This window comes from Schistocerca americana, chromosome 1, assembly GCF_021461395.2.
Source record: "Schistocerca americana isolate TAMUIC-IGC-003095 chromosome 1, iqSchAmer2.1, whole genome shotgun sequence".
Lineage (NCBI taxonomy): Eukaryota > Metazoa > Arthropoda > Insecta > Orthoptera > Acrididae > Schistocerca > Schistocerca americana.
In genome coordinates, this window is record NC_060119.1 from 1,017,028,671 (window position 1) to 1,017,052,561 (window position 23,891).

General features: G+C 42.5%; 1 protein-coding gene across 1 annotated transcript in view; it reads left to right on the plus strand.

Annotated features, from left to right (window-relative positions):
* Window positions 1-23,891, plus strand: part of LOC124616288 (protein neuralized) — an 854,641-nt gene that overhangs the window by 278,864 nt on the left and 551,886 nt on the right. The window contains exon 2 of the mRNA XM_047144594.1: window positions 1,806-1,883. Within this exon, the coding sequence (XP_047000550.1) occupies window positions 1,806-1,883 (78 nt within the window). The remainder of the gene's footprint in view (window positions 1-1,805; window positions 1,884-23,891) is intronic.

The window sequence follows — 23,891 nt, forward strand, 5'->3', positions numbered from 1 at the left end:
ATGGATGTGTGTGATGTCCTTAGGTTAGTTAGGTTTAAGTGGTTCTAAGTTCTAGGGGACTGATGACCTCAGAAGTTCAGTCCCATAGCGCTCAGAGCCATTTGAACCATAATCAATAGAAATCATTGAGGCAATCTTGTTTGTTTTCGCTAATTATGGATACAAACACCAGAGTGACTGCTATATTTTTTCATCTAATTGGTCCAAATGGCTCTTAGCACTATGGGACTTAACATCTGAGGTCATCAGTCCCCTAGAACTTAGAACTACTTAAACCTAACTAACCTAAGGACATCACACACATCCATGCCCGAGGCAGGATTCGAACCTGCGACCGTAGCGGTCTCGCGGTACCAGACTGTAGCGCCTAGAACCGCACGGCCACTCCGGCCGGCTTTCATCTATTTATTGATAGAAACAACGTACTGCATAGCTATTAAATCAAACATCTCCGACATTGTTCACTGTTGATTCTGTTGCGAATATCTTTTCTAATGAAGAGACAGTTTTTGCTTTAAAAACGAGGCACAAAAGCGATTATGATTTAATAGTACACGATTGGAATAATAATTTCAGCACGTTCCACCTACAAGGAAGGCTGACTACAATTTACGGCAACATTTTGAGGAAAGTTGATCTGCAGCGGATGACCCCAAGCTTAAAGTTTTTTAAACAGTTGTCCAAAGAAAGAAAGTTATAAATAATCTGTAGGTTCAATAAAGTATTCAGCTATTTCAGAATTAGAATCTTTTTTCAGTTAGGTTTCGATGGGCTGTGACTTTCGGCCCATCCTATACTTTGTTCTGTCTTCCATTTCTTGCTTATTTATGCCAGTTTTGTTCTAGATCTTAATGCATTGTCCTAAACTTGTTGGGGTTTCCTTCTAATTGTTAAAAAAGCCGTTCAATTTTTCTTTTCGGCGTGCTAGAACTGATTCGTTAGATTGCTCCTTCTCCTAATTTCGTTTGTAATCATTTCTACCTGATTGTACAGTTCTGTATTACTTTGTCTTCTAAATGGTTCTACGGTTGTTCTATGTTATAATATCTTCCTCACAGTTTCTCTCCCCTTTTTCCTCGTTTCATCTTCTTTAATTGATACTAAAATTAGTATATGTAATGAGTATGAGCTTTCTGGCCGAATTACTGTCTTGTAATTTTTTTGTCTATAGAGAATGATTCATAATTATTATCGTATGATAACTGAAAGCCGACCGGGGTGGCCGCGTGGTTCTAGGCGCCACAGTCTGGAACCGCGCGACCGCTACGGTCGCAGGTTCGAATCCTGCCTCGGGCATGGATGTGTGTGATGTCCTTAGGTTAGTTAGGTTTAAGTAATTCTAAGTTCTAGGGGACTGATCACCTCAGAAGTTAAGTACCATAGTTCTCAGAGCCATTTGAACCATTTGATAAATGAAATACTAAGCTCACCTTTCGTAATCTTGCTCTGATGACTGTTTTCCCCCCTCCATTAGGTTGATAACCTCTCCTTGATGTTTAACGTTAAATTGTTGATAACCTCTCCTTGATGTTTAACTTTAAATTGGTCTATTCTTATGATATATCCATACTTTATGCTAAATTTTGAGGGTGCAACTTTGTTGCATCTCATTACCTCTGTTTTTCCGATGGATATTTGTAGTCCCGGTTCTCCTGGCGTTTATTCAAGTATTTCTATCAGTTTCTTTGGTACTGGGCTTCACTGTTAACAGAGGAGCCTAATTACCTGGTAACCATGAAAAGCGCAGCGAAAGTGTTGTTTTCTCCATTGTGTGATCCTCGCACGTCTGCTTTTGCCGCTTTCAGAAGGGGGTGCAGGGAGTGGAGGCAGAACGGTCCAGCCAGCAGTAAGCGTGTCGCAGGGACCTGTGCGCTGCGAAAGGGGTAAGCTCCGCCTCCTTCACCTTGTGTTGACAGCAGCGAGAGTAGACGGGCGTTTGCGCTCGTTGCGGAACATCTGTAGTGTATAAGACTGGCGTGCTAACTGAAGCTCTTCTACATGTTTCATGTAACTGAATCTCTGAACTGGTTTTGGACATGGGTATCGACTGTGGATGACGAACTACACCTGTGATTTTAATTAGCAGTTTATGTAGGTATGATATACAACCAGTCACATTTGGAATTTAATATGATTTACTGTACCATTATTTAATTCTTGGATGGACACTGACATATTAATAAGTTGAAAAGTATTAATTTTCCACAATAATATTTATTAGGGCGTAGTGAATCAGCTTTCGGCTTCTTAGGTCATCGTCAGATAACTTAATGCTAGTACAAGAACATTATATTCTGGACTTTGTGCAGTTAGATGCTGGGGTCGTAGTACTCTCGAAAATAAGGAAAATTTAGGCGTAAGTTAATGAAATATGTACGGATCAAAAAAATCATTATATTTTTGGATACTTGGCATCCTGATATCCATATGGAAATCAGTTCGTTAATGTACATTTTAGCCTGCTTACACACACCCCCACACACACAGTGAAAAGTGCGCCTTGGAATGTGCGCTGTCTGATCGGTTTCAAGGGTACCGATTGTGCAATCCACTGGTGTGATACCTCTTACAAAGTCGTCGATTCGTTCATCTAGAGCAGGAGCAGTCAACATTTTGTACCTGCCGCCCACTTTTGTATCTTTGTTACTAATAAAATTTTCTATTTGCCAACCGGTTCCAAATAATGGTAATTTATAAAGTAGGGAAGTAACTTTTATTTATGAATCAGAGTTACAGCAAGTTAAAGCATGTAATAAAAATTACTTCCCGAACACGTTATGTCAAAATGTTATGAAAACGTAATGAAAATATTTTAAAAATGCATACCGCCCACCACGAAAGCGAGAACGCCTACTAGTGGCTGGTATGGACCAGGCTGACTGCCACTGGTCTAGAGTGTTTTTTTCTGTATCATGAGGAAATTGTATTCGGCAAGCCCTGCTTGGAATCTGCTACAACACACACACACACACACACACGCACACACAAACGCATGCGCACACGCACGTGTACTTATCTTTCTTTATCACGAGCTAGACTGATTATGGACAATGGACAAGAATACATTACAAAATTGCATTTTATTGTTTTCTATTCTTGCTGAAGGGTACCCGAAAAATGTATCTCACCCATGATTCGCCGTTTTTGGATTTCCTTGTCCACCTCATCCCGTAGTAGCTCGACTGGGTTACAAACAGTGGACTGGATAGGCCATTCCACGTTTTTCAAAATTTTCTGCGAACCCACAGACTTCACGTAGTTCTGACACAGTTTCGTGTACTTGCCGTGTTACAAAAGAAACTCTTTCCCAGTCAGGTGTAAAACAATTGTCTTGGCACGTCACTGGAGAAACGCATGATAAAACGTTTGGTTCCCCTGCTGTTCAGTGTTGATGTCTGTTAGCCCAGGGATGCCTTTTTCTCCTTGTTAACAAGGCGCAACAACGGTTTCCTTGCTGCCAATAACGCTGGAGGTTGTATTCTTGCCAGGTGGCATCTCATTGTTGACCACTCACTAGTGTATCCCTAGTTATGTTTAGTTGAGCGTACAATTCCCGGAGACTTTTGAATCTCTTATATTTACTGGTCACTACTAAATACTTTTACTAGCTTTCAGATATTTTCCTGGGTACTCCTGATCGGGAATGATCATCATAGGAGCCTGTATCTCGATGACGGCGTATGGTCTTGGCAAATCCCCTAATGAATATCTTCAGTTTCTTTGGTATTGTATGTATGGCTCTGAGCACTATGGGACTCAACTGCTGAGGTCATTAGTCCCCTAGAACTTAGAACTAGTTAAACCTAACTAACCTAAGGACATCACAAACATCCATGCCCGAGGCAGGATTCGAACCTGCGACCGTAGCGGTCTTGCGGTTCCAGACTGCAGCGCCTTTAACCGCACGGCCACTTCGGCCGGCTCTTTGGTATTGGTCGCAGGCTTGCCTTGTTGGTGCAAAGTGATTATCTTTACATGTGAATTATAAGGAATCTGACTGGGGCCCTTTTTAATTACTTTCGGTGCGTGTACTACCTTCTTTCACGGCTTGTTCTACCTTCATACAAACGGAACTACAAGTGAACAGAACTGTAAAAAAAAAAGTATCTCTAAAAGTCGTGCCGTCTGTTTGCGCCACGTGGGGTGTTTGGTAGAGCTGCTTGGATAGATAAAGTCAGTTTATATAAAACTGAGCAATACCAATATGTATGTATATGTACAATAATTATCTGTAGCCTGCAACACTGTGTCGTTATTAATCGCTATCTGAGCATCATATCCTGTACTCTAACTAATAACTCACATATTTCACTCCAATCTTGCTCCGTTGCAGTATACAGCACGGGGTTTCCAAACGTGGGGTGGGGGGTGGGTGGGGGGGGGGGAGAGAGGGGGGAGGGGGAGGCTACTGTATGTAAGATTCGCTGATGAGCAAAGTAATTATTAACTACATCTACAGGGTGATTGTGCTGATGTGGACGAACTGTAGCCAACGATCCCTGAGATGATAAGGAACAAAAAAGATTATATGTAGATATGGCTGGAAATGCGTTGCGAGGTAGCTATACCCACTTGAAAGTCGAAGCAAAGGATCTTTGACAGTGACCCAGGTACCAGCACCAGGCATTGGTCGACCCGAATGGGGGCGAATGGGGTAAGCCAGATGACGGTGTGGAACATTCTCCAAGACAACTTCCACTATCCGTATCACTGACGACGCGTGCAGGTTTTGTTACCTACGGACTGCCTCCGTGGCGACAGTTTTGTCGCTGGTTCGTCGCACACGCCACGGTTCTGGGACTTCTTTCGTCGGTCCTGTTTACAAATGGGGCTATCTTTACGAGGGAAGGTATCGTCGACCTTCACAACATTCACTTGTGGGGTATGGAAAATCCTCATGATATGGCGAGCAGCGAACCATCAGCATCGGTTCAGCCACAACGTATGGCCCGGGAGGGATTATTGGCGACCGCCTCGTGGAACCAGTTATCCTTCCACGACGCCTTACAGGCGAGACATATCCGCACTTCTTGCGGGTAACGTTGCCTCCTCTGCTGTAAGTTGTGTCTTTGGTAGCACTAAGGTCAATGCGGCTACTTCATGATAGTGCTCCAGCTCACTGCCCTCTTGAGTGTGGAGTTGAAAAACTAGTACAGACACGACATTCCCGTTTGCCTCGTGTGTTCTCATGTGAGCTTTCAACCATTGAGACCTACACTGTCAAAGATCGTATTGAAACTTACACTGTCAAAGATCGTTTATCGGCACCGTCAGGTGGGTGTACCTGCTATGGAACGCATCTCAGCGCACTTGTCCATATGAATCTTTTTGCGCCTTTTCCTAGCAGGCATCGTTTCATGCAGTTGGTGCCCGTTTAGCAAAACCACCCTGTATGAAACTTTGAAAGTGAATGACATAAATGAGGTAGCATGGGTTGAATATTTAACAGAGTTGTTTAAGGATAAGAAAAACTACCAGGAAACGGAAATAAATCAGAGATCAGTATACAAGTAAACATTGGTGTAAGTATTGCACATGCAGACGTAGAAAAAGCTGTAAGTTTGCTTTAAAAAAAAAAAAAAGCTTCTCTCCAGAGGAAGATGGGATTCCCAATGAATTATTGAAGTGTGGAGGATATCCACTTACTGAACAATTAACCAAGTTGGTTAACAATGTTATAATTCGTAATAAAATTCCAAATGAATGGAGAACTACTATTACAGTCTTCGTGTACAAAAAAGGACGTAGGAAAAATCCGTCAAATTACCGAAGGATAAATCTACTCACTTCAACTCTTAAACTCATAACAAAAGTAATACAAAATAAAATAAAAAAAACAGTAGAACCTTTGCTAGGAGCAGGATGGTTATACATCTGATAGGTCACGCACGGATCCATTCTTAGACAGGTTGTAGATACGTTCACTGAATACAACAGACCAGCTTATCTTTGTTTTATTGACTTATAGAAGGCTTTCGATAGAATTCAGTGAAAGGATGTGGTAAATCTGTTCTACAGTCCAGGCATTCCTTCCAGCTTAATAAAAACAATTAAGACATTTATTTCAGCAACTACAGCCAGGCGAATATTGGTTCCAGGTTAACTAGCTACGTAGCAGTTAATAGTGGTATTCAAAAGTTGACTCTTTGAGCCTACTGCTCTTTAGTATAGTCATGGACGAGGCGATAAAAAAGGTATTGGCTGGCAGAGGTTATAGAATGGGGGACGAAGTTCTTCTATCAGATAGAGGAAATAACAGGCATAAACTTTTACGAATATTTAATGTGACAGCCAGAAACCTAAATATAGCCATATCCACTCAGAAAATTAAATATATCAGCATATATGTGGAATCAGAAGCAACCTGGAGATAGATGAAAAAATTATTCAACATGTAATGACATTTAAATTCCCTGGTATTGAATTGTCCAGCAGTGAAATGTCGAAAGAGAGGTTAGAGAACAAGCAAACGAAGTGGCAGGATGTTTCAGTGATACAGTTTCGAAATACAAACGTACAGGAACTCATGCAAGGGCAAAAATATGCAAAACAATAGCGAGACCGAAAAGACATTCAAAATTGAGACAAGACTTGAAACATCAAAAATTAGAAGGCTTGTGGAAACCACAGAAATGAAAATTCTGCGGAGGGTTGTAGGGAAGACACTGAGAGATAGAGGGAGAAGTAAAAGCAGATGTTCACCGCTGACCTTGTAATCAGATACTACGCGGTTCTTTCTCATTTTTATATGTGTTACCGTACAGTTATGTGCATCATTTGAGAGAGAGAGAGAGAGAGAGAGAGAGAGAGAGAGAGACGTATTCCACAGGGAGGATCGGGCTCAACTCCCTGTTAGGTCATAGATAATTTAAGTACTTGACGGTTTTCATATATCGCTTAAGGCGGATGTTTCCTGAAACATGACCAGGACTGATTTCTTTTCCATCGTCGTCTAATCCGAGCACGTGCTTAGGCCGATATTACACAATCAGATTTCTTTGTCAAAGATTTGATCAAAGATGTGATCAAATATTCCTTCACATATATTTGACAAAGATCTTTGACGTAGCACTAGAAGGGGTATTACACTGTCATCATATTTTTCGTCAAAGTTCAAGATGGCTGACAACAACCGCAGCAGTTGCATGTACCACAGTTGCACTGTGTGCACGTGCGGAAGAGAAGCGGGGGGAAACCGTGGGTTTTACGACGACACGATAAAAGCATTCAACAAAACTTGTTACGTGAGCTTATAGTGGAGGACGTCAAGTCGTACATCAATTACTTAAGAATGGATGAGCATACATTTCTGTATGTGCTCAGTGAAGTGTATCCTCATATCACAAAGCACAATATTCACTTAAGAATTGCTACATCTGCAGAAGACAGGCTCACTGTAACACTCCGATTCCTTGCTACAGGAGAGGGTAAGGTTAGGTCAGGTCAGGTCTTGTCTCCAATCTTCTTATTTTATTTTTGTATTCAGGGTGCCTCACGTTGTAAAGCGCCTCATCAGCTTCATACATTTCTATTAATTTTGTAGTTGTCGGCACACACCAGCTGTATTTACCAGCAATGTTTATAAAAACACTACAGACGACAGAACGCTACAGCGATGCTAGCGCTCCATGTGGTAATATGTCACATTGCAGTGAACAGAAGACAAGCGACTTCTTTGATCAAATCTACATCGAGGCCCTAGATTTGATGAAATATTTGACGACATTTGACAAAGTTCCCTATTACACCATCAAATTACTTGGACAAAGATATTTGACAAAGATATTGGACAAAGAAATTTGATAGTGTAATACTGGCCTTAGCGTCTGTTGACCATCTTATCGCAGAACGTTAAATTTTAATTTTCCTCTCTTTTACGCGACGATTACTCCTCTTCCGAATATATTTGCAAAACAAAAAATATTTGCACCTTTTAATATTACAGAGCGGTCATAATTACATGGTACAATGCGTCGGAGTTCATTGAACATCGTACAGGACATTTTTCTTCACATGTTGTGCAGATTCGAGATAAGAGGGATGTGAAATTCTTCTCATTGCACAGTGAAAGTAATTCCAAACTGCGGATGCGAGATGCAAGAGTCCGAAACACCTGCTGTACGGCTGGTCACAGTTGCGACATTTGCAAAGTTTTGTGACCTTTTCACGTCACGTCACTAATATGCTACATGCGACACGCATTGCAGCCTTTCAAAGTTTGCAAGCTCATGCGTTCCCGGTGTGCGTTATTTGTTTCTTGCTTTCTGGTATGCTGAAGGTGGGGAGGTTCCATTGACTGGAGAATGATGGTGCATTTTATTTCCCCTTTGTTTGTGAAGCTTGTACTCGATTTTCGAATTGAGGGAGTCACGACTACAGAGCACGTCGTGTACGAGGCTGTTATAAGTACTGCTGCTGTAACTAACCAGCGCGCAGTTTTTGGTTTCTAGGTCCCTGTCAGTACGAAAGTGAGAAAATGTGGTATCCGTCTGAGCCCGCACGACCGCCTTTTCTACACAGGACACAGGTTACACCAGTCAACACAAGAAAAGGCGGCCCGTGGGTCCCAAGAAACTCTTATTCGGTCAGAGTCTGAGGAAAAAACCCCGAGCTGACAGCCGCGATTTCGGTTCTCGGTGATTTCCGGAAATGACAGCAAGCGAACGAATGGCGACGAATGAAAACTGAACTTACGTGCTTGCAGTAGTAAGATGTAGTAGTAGAGCTGCAAATGGTGTCGCAAGTAGGGAGCACAGATTAGCGTTGTGACATCTTGCTGGCAACGTCTTTAGAAACGTAGCATAAGCTGTTAGAGGAAGAAATAGGAGAGGGCGTTGGCCGTATTCCTGTCAAAACAGTGATCACAGCGACCTCCATATTCATTTGGGAACTAAGGATAACCTGAATGGCTCACACCCTTCAGCGACAGAATCCCAAAAAGTTTCAGTTCAAAGTAGTCCATTCTTGGGGAAGACTGACGGCACCACCCTAAGCCACTACCACGTCAATACCAGTGGCTGTGTTTTGTCACTTGGAGTTATCGCGTGCTGCCGGTCGCTTCCGTTCATTTACCTCTATACTCCACAGCGCTTAAGATTTGTGTGGAAAAAATCACTTCTTACAGAAAAAGTTGAACGTGAGCATAAAATAAGGTTCCCAGACCGGTAAACCCCCTTAAACGCCTCTGTACGCGCTGTGATTAGTTTAATCTTGTCTTCGCGATAGGTACGGGAGGAATACGTAGGAGTTTTGGTATGTTCTTAGAGTCATATTTAAAGCCGGTTCTTAAATATTTTACGTATATCTTCGAGCGTCTATCAGTTCAGTTTTTCCAGCGTCTCCGTGACGCTCTAATGTGACTCAACCCAGTGACCATTAATGCTGCCCTTCTTTGTATACGAGTGTCTTTAATAACCCATGTTAGTCCTCTTTCGTATTAGTCAAACACACTTGACCCATACTCTAGAACTGGTCACATGACTGCTTTGTCAGCATTTTCCTTGGTAGACTGATTACATTTCTCCAGTAACCCACCAATGAACCGAAGTATTTTTTCAGTCATCAGCTTTAGACTGGTTTGGTGCGGTCCGCTACGAATTTCCCTCCTGTGCCAACTTTTCCATCTCAGAGTAGCACAACCTATGTCCTCAGTTATTTGCTGGATGTATTCCAGTCTCTGTTTTCCTCTATACTTTTTACCCTCTACAGCTCCTTCTAATACCATGGAAGTTAGTCTCTGATGTCTTAACAGATGTTCTGTCATTCTGTCTCTTCTTGTTGTCAATATTTTCCATATAATCCTTTCCTCGCCGATTCTGCAGAGAACCTCCTCATTCCTTACCTTAACAGTTCACCTAATTTTCAACATTCTTCTGTAACACCACATCTCAAATGCTTCTATTTTAAACTGTTCCTGTTTTCCCGCAGTCCATGTCTCACTGCTGTGCAATGCTGTGCTCCAAACGTACATTGTCAGAAATTTCTTCCTCAAATTAAAACCTATGTTTGATACTAGCAGACTTTTCTTGGCCAGGAATTCCCTTTTTGCCATTGCGGGTTTGCTTTTGATGTCCTCCTTGTTCCGTCCGTCATGGGCTATTTTGCTGCCTAGGTAGCAGAATTCCTTAACTTCATCTACTTCGTGATCACCAGTTCTGATGTTAAGTCTCTCGCTGTTCTCATTTCTGCTACTTCTCATTACTTTCGTCTTTCTTCGATTTTCTCTCAATCCTTATTCTTTACTCATTAGACTCTTCATTCCATTCAACAGATCCTGTAACTCTTCTTCACTCTCACTGAGGAAACAGTGTCATCAGCGAATCTTATCACTGATAACCTATCATCTTTAATTTTAATCCGCTCTTGGATCCTTCTTCATTTGCGTCATTGCTTCTTCGACGTATAGATTGAACAGCAGGTACGGAACACTACATGTCTGTCTTGCACCCTTTTTAACCTGTGCACTTCGTTCTTGGTCTTCCAGTCTTATTGTTCTCTCCTGGTCCTTGTATATTTGTATATTACGGTCTTTTCCTATAGCTTACTCCTATTTTTCTCCGGATTTCGAACATTTTGCATTGACGAACGCATTTTCCAGATCGACAGATCTTATGTAGTTGTTTTGATTTTTCTTCAGTCTTGCTTCCATTATCAACGGCGTCAGATATGCCTCTCTCGTCCTTTGCCTAAATCTATCACCTGCCTAACCTACATTTGACCCTCCCATTTCATATCCCAACAAACCGTTACACCCTGTTATTTCTACTATTTGACTGATTCCATTTGTGGTTCAAATGGTTCTAAGCACTATGGGACTTAACATCTGAGGTCATCAGTCTCCTAGACTTAGAACTACTTAAACCTAACTAACCTAAGGACATCACACACATCCATGCCCGAGGCAGGATTCGAACCTGCGACCGTAGCAGCAGCGCGGTTCCGGACCGAAGCGCCTAGAACCGCTCGGTCACAGCGGCCGGCTTCTATTTCTGACTCATTGACGTTGTAATCACAGGATACAATGTTTTCGCAATTTGTGAAGTTCACACTTATTCACGCCAGAACATTTAAAGCAAGTTGCCAAACTCTCCTCCAGTTTAACAACTTTTCAAGATCCAACTGAATGTTAGCGCCTTTTTTTTCAAACAGTGCTTCACTATAGATGATGATGATGATGATGATGATGATTTTCACTTTGCGGGGGGGGGGGGGGGGGGCGCTCAACTACGCAGTCATCAGCGCCGGCGGCCGGAGTGGCCGTTCGGTTCTAGGCGTTACAGTCTGGAACTGCGTGACCGCTACGGTCGCAGGTTCGAATCCTGCCTCGGGCATGGAGGTGTATGATGTCCCTAGGTTAGTTAGGTTTAAGTAGTTCTAAGTTCTAGGGGACTGATGACCTTAGAAGTTAAGTCCCATAGTGCTCAGAGCTATTTGAACCATTTGAATCATCAGCGCCCGTATAAAGTCCCAATTTTTACACAGCCCAATTTTTAACTCAATCCAATCTAGAAACTGTCAAGAATGATGGTGATGAAATGATGAGGACAACAAACACCCAGTCCCCGGGCGGAGAAAATTCCCAACCTGGCCGGGAATCGAAACCGGGACCCTGTGGTCCAGATGCACCAACACTAGCCACTAGACCGCGCGGGATTAGCCGAGCGGTCTTGGGCGCTGCAGTCATGGACTGTGCGGCTAGTCCCGGCGGAGGTTCGAGTCCTCCCTCGGGCATGGGTGTGTGTGTATTTGTCCTTAGGATAATTTATGTAAATAGTGTGTAAGCTTAATGACTGATGACCTTAGCAGTTAAGTCCCATATGATTTCACACACACACACTAGCCACTAGACCACGAGCTGCGGGCAGTACTTCACTATAGATAACTGTATCATCTGTGTAATATGTTAGGTTACTGTTAATATTGCCCGCAAGCTACTTCTAGAAATGTCGATGACTCTCCATCCAAGATAACATTCTGTGTCCTCCCTGCAAAGAAAGCCTTAATCCAGTCACAATTCCTCTTGATACCCAATACGATTACACTTTCGATAAGAGGCGCAGATGTGGCTCTGCTCAAATCTTTTTCGGGGAAGGCAAGAAATACTCTAACTGATTGCCTGCCTTGATTCATGGCTTTCAGGTTGGATCATGAGAAAAGCGCGAGTTGGGTATCATGCAACCGATGTTGTCGGATACGAAGCATCACGAAGGATACTTTGCCGAAAGGTGATTTTAGATGGGCGTTATTTTACGGCAATAGCGTTGCCGTCAACATTACTTCAATGTACTGCAATAGACTGCAATTTTCCTGTATGGTTGGGCAATATTGCTGATGTTGCAGGCTGTTGCAGGTAGTTGCCGACGTGTTGCCTAGGAGTTGTTGTCCACCGTGGGTGGAGAATATTTTATTACTAGCTTAGCGCCCCCTGCTTCGCTCGCGTAGACTTTTTTTGTTTTTATTTCATCGAATTTTTATGTTGGTTCACAAACTGCAACACCTTCTAAGCTCTTCATGATAATTAAGCCCATATAAGCATGGTCTTTTCCGACTGCAATTCTGACCAAAAAGCGATTCTGGTTTGTTAATCATGCCTTTTGCGTTGTAGAGGAGATATTTCCATAGGAACTTTCATCTCCTAACAAATATTTCCTTATGTCTAACCCAGAAGTGAAATACCAGTTTTCATAAATTTAGCTCAATGTTTTTTTAATGTATCGAAATATTTTATACAAAATTTTTATCCCCTATTGCACTCCCTTAGGGGTTGAATTTCCAGAAATCCTGAAACATGTATTTTTTTTCTGGCTGAGAATCCAAATACCAGTTTTAATATTTTTAGCTTCAAAAGTCCGTTAGTAGCTAGATAACTTCAAAAAGCCTTTCACCTCCTATTTCACGCCCTTAGGAGTGGAACTTCAGACAATCCCTTCTTAAAGGATGCCTACAATATAAAATCCAACCCTCTCCAAACTTCAAGTTTCTATCCTTAGCGGTTTGGGCTCTTCTGTGATGAGTCAATCAGTCAGCTAGGACACTGCCTTTTGTATAAAGAGATTGAATGGCAATATCTATCTCTTTTCTTGTCTGTAAATGATTCCCTCTCGCCCTCGCCTTTGTTTCCTACTTCTGTCACGGAGAATGCTGCAGTGACGTGCCTGAGTGAGAAAAATATCGCTTCGCTTTCGTTCGAATGTTTTCGCGCTGACATACAATGGCATGTGTTTTTTGTTGTGTATAGTAATGGAAAAGTGGGCAAACGAGAGAACTGTAAGTATTATAAGTACGATCCATGTATGGCCGTAGCTACGAGGCGTCGAAATTAATGTAGCCTCTACAACGGTCAAAACCCGAAAAAAAAATGTTGGCAAGCTGTTTCTGATGAGCTCAACATGAAGTCCTCGAACCTATGCCAAATGCGAGGCAAAAATATGCATAGGAGGACTGGAAGCGCAGGTGCTTCATCCATGTGGTTTGTGTATTTGATGTCATGAGTTTCACCTGAAGCAGGTTTTGACGGCATAAAAAGTGGTGTGTGCGGATGAACAAATATAATATAAAACTGTCGTGTTATTTCAAACTTTCCTTAACGAAATCTTTCAGTCCTTCTAGCAAAGCGTTGTATGGGCCTATCTCTGATACCATGAGGCTTCTTTATAAATAGTGTACCTTAAACAGGTATACAAACTTCTGAACGAATCACCAGAGCTAAAAACCGAGGGCAGTCAGGTTGTAACTTGTGTAGATTCTCTCACATTTGTATCGGGCTTAGCAGTTCTCGGACAAATTGCTTGTACGAGATATTCGAAATCGTGTTTTGAGATTCTGGTAAAATTCTGGAACAGGTATGTTTGCAGCAAACATCAGTCCACTTTTAAGTTTTCTGAAGCATACCGATTACTTAAAAAAAAAAGAACGCATCCACATTTAGCCAGATTTCTCTTGTTCTCTTTAACTTGATTCCTTGAGTGATGTAAAAGCAGTAGATCCGCATTTAACTAGCACTAGCTCGCGTGTGTCCATTTTATGCCAGTACTGTGCCCCTTGTAAAAACTTCTGACTCGGAATTGCATTGTCGAAAACATTGCTGGACAGTAGTGGCGCAGTAATGCCTGGTAGTCTTGAAGCACACGTTTTGAGGAGGTGGTGCCCCACATCTCCTTAATATTTGACAAATGTCATATCACCGCGTTGAGCCGCTGCGAAAACTTTTATGTGAGAACCTGATTATGGTCAGACGAGTGAAACTGGTTGTGTAAATGAAGTATTTTCTCAACAGCACAGGGTCGTAATATGACATTTTTGAAGTAGTATGTGTTGCAAATTGTGTGGGCGCAATGTTGTTGGGCTATATTGTCGGTAATATGTACACTACTGGCCATTAAAATTGCTACACCACGAAGATGACGTGCTACAGACGCGAAATTTAACCGACAGCAAGACGATGCTGTGATACGCAAATGATTAGCTTTTCAGAGCATTCACACAAGGTTGGCGCCGGTGGCGACACCTACAACGTGCTGACATGAGGAAAGTTTCCAAGCGATTTCTCATACACAACCAGCAGTTGACCGGCGTTGCCTGGTGAAACGTTGTGATGCCTCGTGTAAGGAGGAGAAATGCGTACTATCACGTTTCCGACTTTGACAAAGGTCGGATTGTAGCCTATCGCGATTGCGGTTTATCGTATCGCAACACTGCTGCTCGCGTTGGTCGAGATCCAATGACTGTTAGCAGAATATGGAATCGGTGGGTTCAGGAGGGTAATACGGAACGCCGTGCTGGATCCCAACGTCCTCGTATCACTAGCATTCGAGATGACAGGCATCTTATCCGCATGGCTATAACGGATCGTGCAGCCACGTCTCGATCCATGAGACAACAGATGGGGACGTTTGCAAGACAACGATCTGCACGAACGGTTCGACGACGTTTGCAGCAGCATGGACTATCAGCTCGGAGACCATGGCTTCGGTTACCCTTGACGCTGCATCACAGACAGTAACGGCTGCGATGGTGAACTCAACGACGAACCTAGGTGCACGAATGGCGAATCGTCATTTTCTCGGATAAATCCAGGTTCTGTTTACAGTATCATGATGGTCGCGTCCGTGTTTGGCGTCATCGCGGTGAAAACACATTGGAAGCGTGTATTTGTCATCGCCGTACTGGCGTATCACCCGGCGCGGTGGTATGGGGTGCCATTGGTTACACGTCTCGGTCACCTGTTGTTCGCACTGACGGCACTTTGAACAGTGGACGTTACATTTCAGATGTGTTACGACCCGTGGCTCTACCCTTCATTCGATCCCTGCGAAACCCTACATTTCAGCAGGACAATGCAAGACCGCATGTTGCAGGTCCTATACGGGCCTTTCTGGATACAGAAAATGTTCGACTGATGCCCTGGCCAGCACATTCTCCAGATCTCTCACCAATTGAAAACGTCTGGTCAATGGTGGCCGAGCAACTGGCTCGTCACAATACGCCAGTCACTACTCTTGATGAACTGTGGTATCGTGTTGGGTAGCTGTATCTATACACGCAATCCAAGCTCTGTTTGATTCAATGCCCATGCGTATCAAGGCCGTTATTACGGCCAGAGGTGGTTGTTCTGGGTACTGATTTCTCAGGATCTGTGCACTCAAACTGCGTGAAAATGTAATCACATGTTAGCTCTGGTATGATATGTTTGTCCAAGAATACCCGTTTATCATCTGCATTTCTTCTTGGTGTAGTAATTTTAATGGCCAGTAGTGTAAATTTAATGGCCCATTTAACAGACATCGTAGGGCTGTCGTAGCATAGTCAGACAGCTCAGACTTATAAGGTAGGAGGGGGGGGGGGGGGGGGGGGGGGAGGGAGGCGCTATGTCAGAAGACACCGGAGGGGCGCAGCTGCTAGTCACGCCAAGGTCGAATATCGTAGCTCCCTACGCGCGGCTGTGGGAGGCGCGTGTCTGTCGCGCGACAGGTGCTGCGGCGCCATGTGGCGCACGGGTCCGGGACGCGCTTCGCCTGCTGTTGCGCCGGTCACCGGCCCGCTCCACACCGACCTGCCGCCGCCACTAGATTTATTGCTGCGCATCCATCTTACGCCAAATTACATTAACGCTCTCCATTATTCGGTCATTCCGCTATCAAAATCCACCCAATCGTTATCCCGCCGCTACAGTACCCCATCCCTCTTCCCCCTTCTCTTCTGAAGTGGTGCCGGCGACGTGTAGCTGCCATTATTGGAACACCACTTAATCGTTTTAATTTCCCCCCCTCCTCCCCTCCCCTCCCACGACATCAAAGCCGAATCGGCGACCGTCGTTAAACCTGTTAACTCGACGGTCTGTATCTCGCTTCCAATCGTTTGTTTACAGGAACAAAATTGGTGTCCCATTTTTTAAGGCTCGACCGAGTGCCACATCGTCTCTGTTTAGCTTGTGGAAAGCCAGGTGAGCTGCTCCCGAAGATCGTGGTTCTCGTTTTTCATGTTCGTCTGCAGTTTTCATGCCTGTAGATCGATTGTACTTTAGACAGCTGACATGAAAAGGTTGGCAGAGCAGAGGAATTCGTGGCGGGCCCTATCAAACCATTCAGAAGAGTGATGACCCAAAAGAAAAAAAACGGGAGAGAGAGGGAGAGAGAGAGAGAGGGAGAGAGAGAGAGAGAGAGAGAGAGAGATGTATAGTTCCGGTAAGAATCAAGTACAACTCGAAGAGATCTCAACTGTAGTACAGTATTACGACTTATGTATGAGAGTATAGTCTCTTAAGATGAAAGGTGTTTAATTTTTATTTTTATTTATTTATTTTTCACCAGACAACAGTTTGGGTTCAGAAGAAAGGTAAATACGCGTGAGGCAATACTGTTAGAAGATTTCAGAGTCTTGGCCGCATTTGAACATTGAAATGTATCAATGGTAACGAGTGAACATTTGTTCCGGACTCGACCCGGGTTTCCCGCTTTACGCAAACGGCCGCATTGATAGCCGAGCGGTCTAGAGCGCTGCAGTCATGGACTGTGCGGCTGGTCCCGGCGGAGGTTCGAGTCCTCCCTCGGGCATGGGTGTGTGTGTTTGTCCTTAGGATAATTTAGGTTAAGTAGTGTGTAAGCTTAGGAACTGATGACCTTAGCAGTTAAGTCCCATAAGATTTCACACACATCTGAACACATTTGGTCACATTGACCGCCTCGACCACCCCAACACGCTTTCCTTCAAACTCAAATTTCCAGCCTGTCACACACTACTGTTATAGCAAGACTTACCCACGAACACATTTTTAACAGATCTAGATTCCCGATCCGTCCTTTCAGTGCGGATGCACACCATACCCGATCTCTTATGGGAATAACGATGTGTGGGTAATGTGTTCATGGATAGGTGATGCTATGTCAGTTGGGGGAGGTGGGTTTAAGTGACCACTCTAAGTGAAATGGAATTTTCTTGAAAACATGGTGATTCACAGAAGCTTGTGACATACATCTCCAGTCTACATACTGTAAGGTATCAACCAAATATTTATAGCTAACGTCAAAGTATATATTATAGGATACAAGAAGGTTGGAACTTGAATAGTGGCAACTATTTATGCACAACCGATACAAAAGAGTTACACGTTTGCACCTGTTACTGTACTTCAAAGTAGACACCACCTGCGACCAGCTTTGCGAAAGAAGCGGCGACACTTTCGGCCCAACTCACTCATCATTTTCCACGACAATGCGCGGGCGCATACAACGCAACTGTGGCTCCTCTGTTCGGTCGATGGGACTGGGACGTACTGTACCGTCCACCATACTCCCCGGACTTAAGTCCTTGTGACTGATTTGATTCCGAAGATGAAGGAACCACTTCGTTTGTCCCATATTTCCATGCTCTCATGTGTTCCTTGTATCTGAAATGAGAACATGGAAATATGGGACAAACCACTCCACATTTGCAGAACACCTAAGAGAAAATGACCACAGACCAACCACTAGAGAAGATGACATGAGAATAATTAGAATCAACAATAAAAAGCACCTGTTGAATGACCAAGTACACATGCCAAGCAATTCATTATTTACACTAATAGATAAAATAATAGAATAATGTTCGCAAAAAGGATAAATATAATAATACTGTTCAACGTAATAATAACAGAACCCAACATCTTTACACTCTCTCATCCATGACCCCTCCCCAGGATACTGAAACGAAAAGTCAAAACAGCTGTCACCAAAGTTTTCAGCCACTCGTTAACAGCGAGTATAACCACCTCCCACCCAAAAAAAAAAAAAAAAAAAAAGGCTCTATTCCCCCCCCCCCTCTCTCTCACTCATACACACACACACACACACACACACACACACACACACACACACACACGGTATAAACATCATAAACAGAAGTTAGTAACGAACATATTCTTCGTTAGGGTGGCAACACATACCAAAGATGATGATACGCGTAATGGAGTCGCAATATTTACGCTGTGAAAAGAAGTGTACGACGAAATAGTTGTATCAAGTGACAGAAGAACGATAGTCCATCACAAAAAGAGTGAGAAACATGTTGAAGAGTGTGTGGGTGGCGAAAACACAAAAAATATAGAACAGTGATAAAAGTGGTAATGCGACCTCCAGACCAGATGTGAGGAAACGCAGATCAGCAAATCGTGAGTTATTACATTTTTACAAAAAATCGCGAAGTGAACTGTTTGATAATTTATAACTAACAAAACTGTGTCATTATAGATCCCACTTGTGATGCCTTAGAAAAGGAGAAGGCGAAACGCGTACGGGATTAATAAAATAACTAGCAGCAGGAAAAGGCAGTTTGATTTGCAAAACAAGTTTTTCTGAATGTTTACATAGTGGCCACTTTTCCCTACCCGATGGGGTAAAGTGATTAGTCCTTTGCCTCCTTTCCCAAAGAGACTTTTAAGTTTAAAAAGAGTGGGTAGGCTTATAGTTTCTATTTCACCATTGATTATTGCTAGGAGAACAGTAATACAAACGAGAAAGAAGCATGTTGCAGTACATTATTGGCACAAAAAGGTCAACAAATGAGAAGTATTAATATGGGTAGAGTGACCATCTAAGATTAGTAGAACTGGATCTTCAGCAATTGGCTCTGCATGTTTTAAAAAATGTTCAAACCAATCCAAAAATTTCATTCTACATCCACTCGCTAGAGTGGCACGCAAATTCTGTTCCTGGCGGAGCCCCATTTCTAAGTTCAGCCTTCATTCTTCGTCTAGCGAAGATTACGAAAGGGCGAATGAAATTTCCTACTGCAGACATGCACATTACAAAAGTCGACAGCAATTCTCAGCTGAAGCAGTGGCTCCGACTTGTCGTCTTCTTTGAGTGCAAACACTTTGCTGTTCTTGGACTGAACCGTCAGAAGACCGGTTTCATCTACATATCAGTTTCATATACATTACAATCGTTTATCTTGCAATGTCTTAAGGATATCAAAGAACTCGTCTACGATCACCTTGCTAAACGCTTGCGCTCTAGCCACAGAGGCAGATTCTGGCTAACTAAGACTAATATTAGGATGCCGTTCTCTAAAGCACGCCACGCAGTCTTTGCCTGCCATTTCAGGCTCTTTGTTGAAACGGTGTGGTATTTTGTTACGCTCCGCCAACTGGAATGCTAATCGCCGTAGGTCATTCACAGTAATTTCGCAATATCGCTTTTGCATTTCAAAAATGTGGCTAAGGATTTCTCGCTCTTGTTCTTCACTGAACACTACCCTGAAGTGCCTAAAGCCTTTTTATTGCCAACTGCATTTCTATTTTTCCCTATATTTCTTCGTCTTAGCGTGTAAACTGGAATATTGAACTGTTTTGCTGCTGCTGAAAAAGGGATGTTATATCATTATTTACTGCCTCAGTCGCCTTTTGCATCGCAACAGGGTCCCTTGTTTGTTGCTCTTTTTCCGGTTGTGTCTTATTGGTATCTTGAAGTCCTTGCAAACCGTTGCAAAAGAACAGGATAATGGATATTAGTTTTGTGTATAAAATGATTTGTAATGTTTTAATTTCAGTTGTTATAGTGTGCATAAAATATCGAATTAGCTAATTCTCATTGGGATAAGCAGACTGAAAATGAACTGTCGGAAATAGTGACCATCCCTCGGAAAAAGTGGCCACTTTTCCTGAATGTAGCGTGGCCAATTTTCCCCGATCGGACGCCATGTCTGTTTCAATGGTTCGCACGCGAAACAATACAACCGAAAGAAACGACAGTAAACCACAGGGCATATTGTGAACCGTCATATCGCAAAAATATTTTGCTCTACATGAAATTGAAGCAACTAAAGTAATATGAGTGACTTTCCTTACATCCGACGATCGAAAAACCTTCGCAGAAGGATGTCGGAGCGAGCTTCCTTTGGCAGCATCAATGAAAACACTAATGGTATCGATTACACCTACTTTGGCCACTTCTCGGTAGTAAGTAGCACTGTTGAAGACATCAAATAAGCAATGGCCACGTTTCCCAACCTGGCCACTTGACGCTTCTTTCCCCTGATCTACATCTACATCTACATCCATACTCCGCAAGCCACCTGACGGTGTGTGGCGGAGGGTACCTCGAGTACCTCTATCGGTATCGGTTCTCCCTTCTATTCCAGTCTCGTTTTGTTCGTGGAAAGAAGGATTGTCGGTATGCCTCTGTGTGAGCTCTAATCTCTCTGATTTTATGCTCATGGTCTCTTCGGGAGATATACGTAGGAGGGAGCAATATACTGCCTGACTCCTCGGTGAAGGTATGTTCTCGAAACTTCAACAAAAGCCCTTACCGAGCTACTGAGCGTCTCTCCTGCAGTGTCTTCCACTGGAGTTTATCTATCATCTCCGTAACGCTTAAGCGCGTACTAAATGATCCTGTAACGAAGCGCGCTGCTCTTCGTTGGATCTTCTCTATCTCTTCTATCAACCCTATCTGGTATGGATCCCACACTGGTGAGCAGTATTCGAGCAGTGGACGAACAAGTGTACTGTAACCTACTTCCTTTGTTTTCGAATTGCATTTCCTTAGGATTCTTCCAATGAATCTTAGTCTGGCATCTGCTTTATCGACGATCAACTTTATATGATCATTCCATTTTAAATCACTCCTAATGCGTACTCTCAGATAATTTATGGAATTAACTGCTTCCAGTTGCTGACCTGCTATATTGTAGCTAAACGATAAGGGATCTTTCTTTCTATGTATTCGCAGCACATTACACTTGTCTACATTGAGATTCAATTGCCATTCCCTGCACCATGCGTCAATTCGCTGCAGATCCTCCTGCATTTCAGTACAATTTTCCATTGTTACAAACTCTCGATATACCACAGCATCATCCGCAAAAAGCCTCAGTGAACTTCCGATGTTATCCACAAGGTCATTTATGTATATTGTGAATAGCAATGGTCCTACGACACTCCCCTGCGGCACACCTGAAATCACTCTTACTTCGGAAGACTTCTCTACATTGAGAATGACATGCTGCGTTCTGTTAACTAGGAACTCTTCAATCCAATCACACAATTGGTCTGATAGTCAATATGCTCTTACTTTGTTCATTACTGTAAGGCTTGGAGTTTGGGTTGTGAGGGAACAGTGCTCGGATGGACGATGCTGTTATGGCGGGAAATCTGGGTCTGAGTCTCGACCCAACACATGTGTTGGAAAAACACGTCCAAAAGAACAGACACCACATGTGTACATATCAGTATTGACCCTACAGGTTATCTGAGAAGATATCCGGAAAAAAGAGAAACATACGATTACAGCATTTGTAGACTGAGAGAGATCTTTTGACAACGGTGGCTGTGGTATTCTCTTTGAAATTCTGAAGGGATAAAGTACAGGGAGCGAAAGACTACGTGCAACGTGTACAAAAAAGAGAGTCGAAGGACATGAAAGGGCTGCAGTAGTTGGGAAGGCCACTAGCATCGTTCTGTCAGCGATAACTTCTCCGATAAAAAATGGTGGTTTATCCTTCTATACTTGTAGTTGGCGCCCCACTAAGAACGGAAAACGATCGACTTAATGCTTTAATTTTCAATAATTGATTCAGTGGTTAACGGACGCCATGTGCTCAGATCACCCTATAGGATGAAATGCGCTATTTCAAGCCTGCTTCCAGGTCATCGCTTTCACTTAACGAAAAAGAAGAATAGACGATATCATTTTCGGCTGAACATCAGTTGCGTGGCCACACACATTTTATACTTACACTGCTTGTGTCGAGCCCCTCGTTGGGTGTCACGTCCAATTAACTTTTCGTCGACGTTAATTTCAAGTGTTCGCTTCTCTCGTTAACTGCGTATTTTGAAACCATTTAAAGTGCAAAAAAGCACTAAAATGATGCCGAAATTAATTATTTCGCATCACATTTCGATGTGTCCCTATGGTGGTGGAAAATCGGTTCTGTCTCCCGTGTAAAAGGCAGATGCTCCAGTTCGAAACTGGTCGTTGGATTTTAACAAAACAATAAGTGTCAGTTATTGTACTAGTGACATCGTTTTTCACTGTAGAACTGCGAGGATTTTTTTTTTTTCGTTCAGTTTTCTATTACATGTATCAATATATTACTTGTAAACTTCAAACCGAAAACTTGCATTCTTTTTCTCTGATATGTCAAAGTAAACCTAGATTCTTATTTTTTTTATATTTGTTTTTTATTTTATAAATTTTTAGTTTGTATTTTTTATGTATTTGTTGACTTCATTTTATTTATTTATTGAATTTATTTCTTTTAATGCTACTCATATTTTTGTTGTCATTATTTTATTTTTTATTCTTTTTTACTCTTGCAAGAAATCCTGTGGTAGAACGTCATCAATGAAGATTTCACAGATTCCTCTTCATAGGTGAAATCGTATCTTACATGTAATCATCGACGTTAGTAAATTAAAGTTGCCGATTTTCGGACGTTTGAAAATGTAATTTCGTTCACAATATGACCAATCCAGTAATACTACACAGAAGACTGGCAACAAGTAATCGGCAAGCGCCATCCTGTTGCAATCAACGTTTATAAGTTGACGTCCGTGAACTAATGACGTCAGGATAGCTCCGTTATATCCACCAAGGTAAGTTCAGACCTAATACTGGTTTGAATATCGTAGGACTTCATCAGAGAAGGCAGTATTGTATTTCTGTGATCTTTGCATTGGCTCAAATATTAAGCAACATACGTGCAGTTTAACATGAACAGCAGAAAACTGTACAGCTGATATTTTTCGGAGAGATAAACGTGCCACAAGATGAGTAAAACCTGTAAACTTTTTTTTAATTTCAGCCTTTTAACTGATGGACTCTTCCTGATTATTTCATCTCGACATACGTCCCACCCATTTCGTAGTCAGTAATGTCTGTATAGACACATAAAATGGGTCTACTGTACTCTTCCTTCAGTTGGAAAGTTAAATATTTCAGAATAATTTCTCAGTGTTTATCACATTTTCTGGTTTTCCATAAATTTCTCTCCTCGCGTTTACTTTTTATCATCTTTCTACAGCTTCGTATTTCAGATGGTTCTAGATTCTTGTTTCCAATTTTACCCAAGGTCAACGCTTCAATTTCATACAATGTTTTGATACAAACGTTGATTTAGAAACAACTTTCTGAGATGTATTTCGATACTTGCTGTCTTTTAAGCAATCTTTCTTTTCCCCTTATACTTCCAGTGTATCCCAAATGTCAGCTATCGGAACCCTTGTCCTACATACAAGAGGATTTTGAGCGGCGACAAGCTGAAAGAGACGATCCCCGAAAGGATAAGGAACAAGTGTGATCATACGAACATACGTCTCTAAATGTGTGGTTTCCGTGGTAAAAACCATTTTATTCGCACTGACAGCGTCGTATTACTGGAAATGAGAGGTGAAATATAAAATGAGCCTCAGCAAA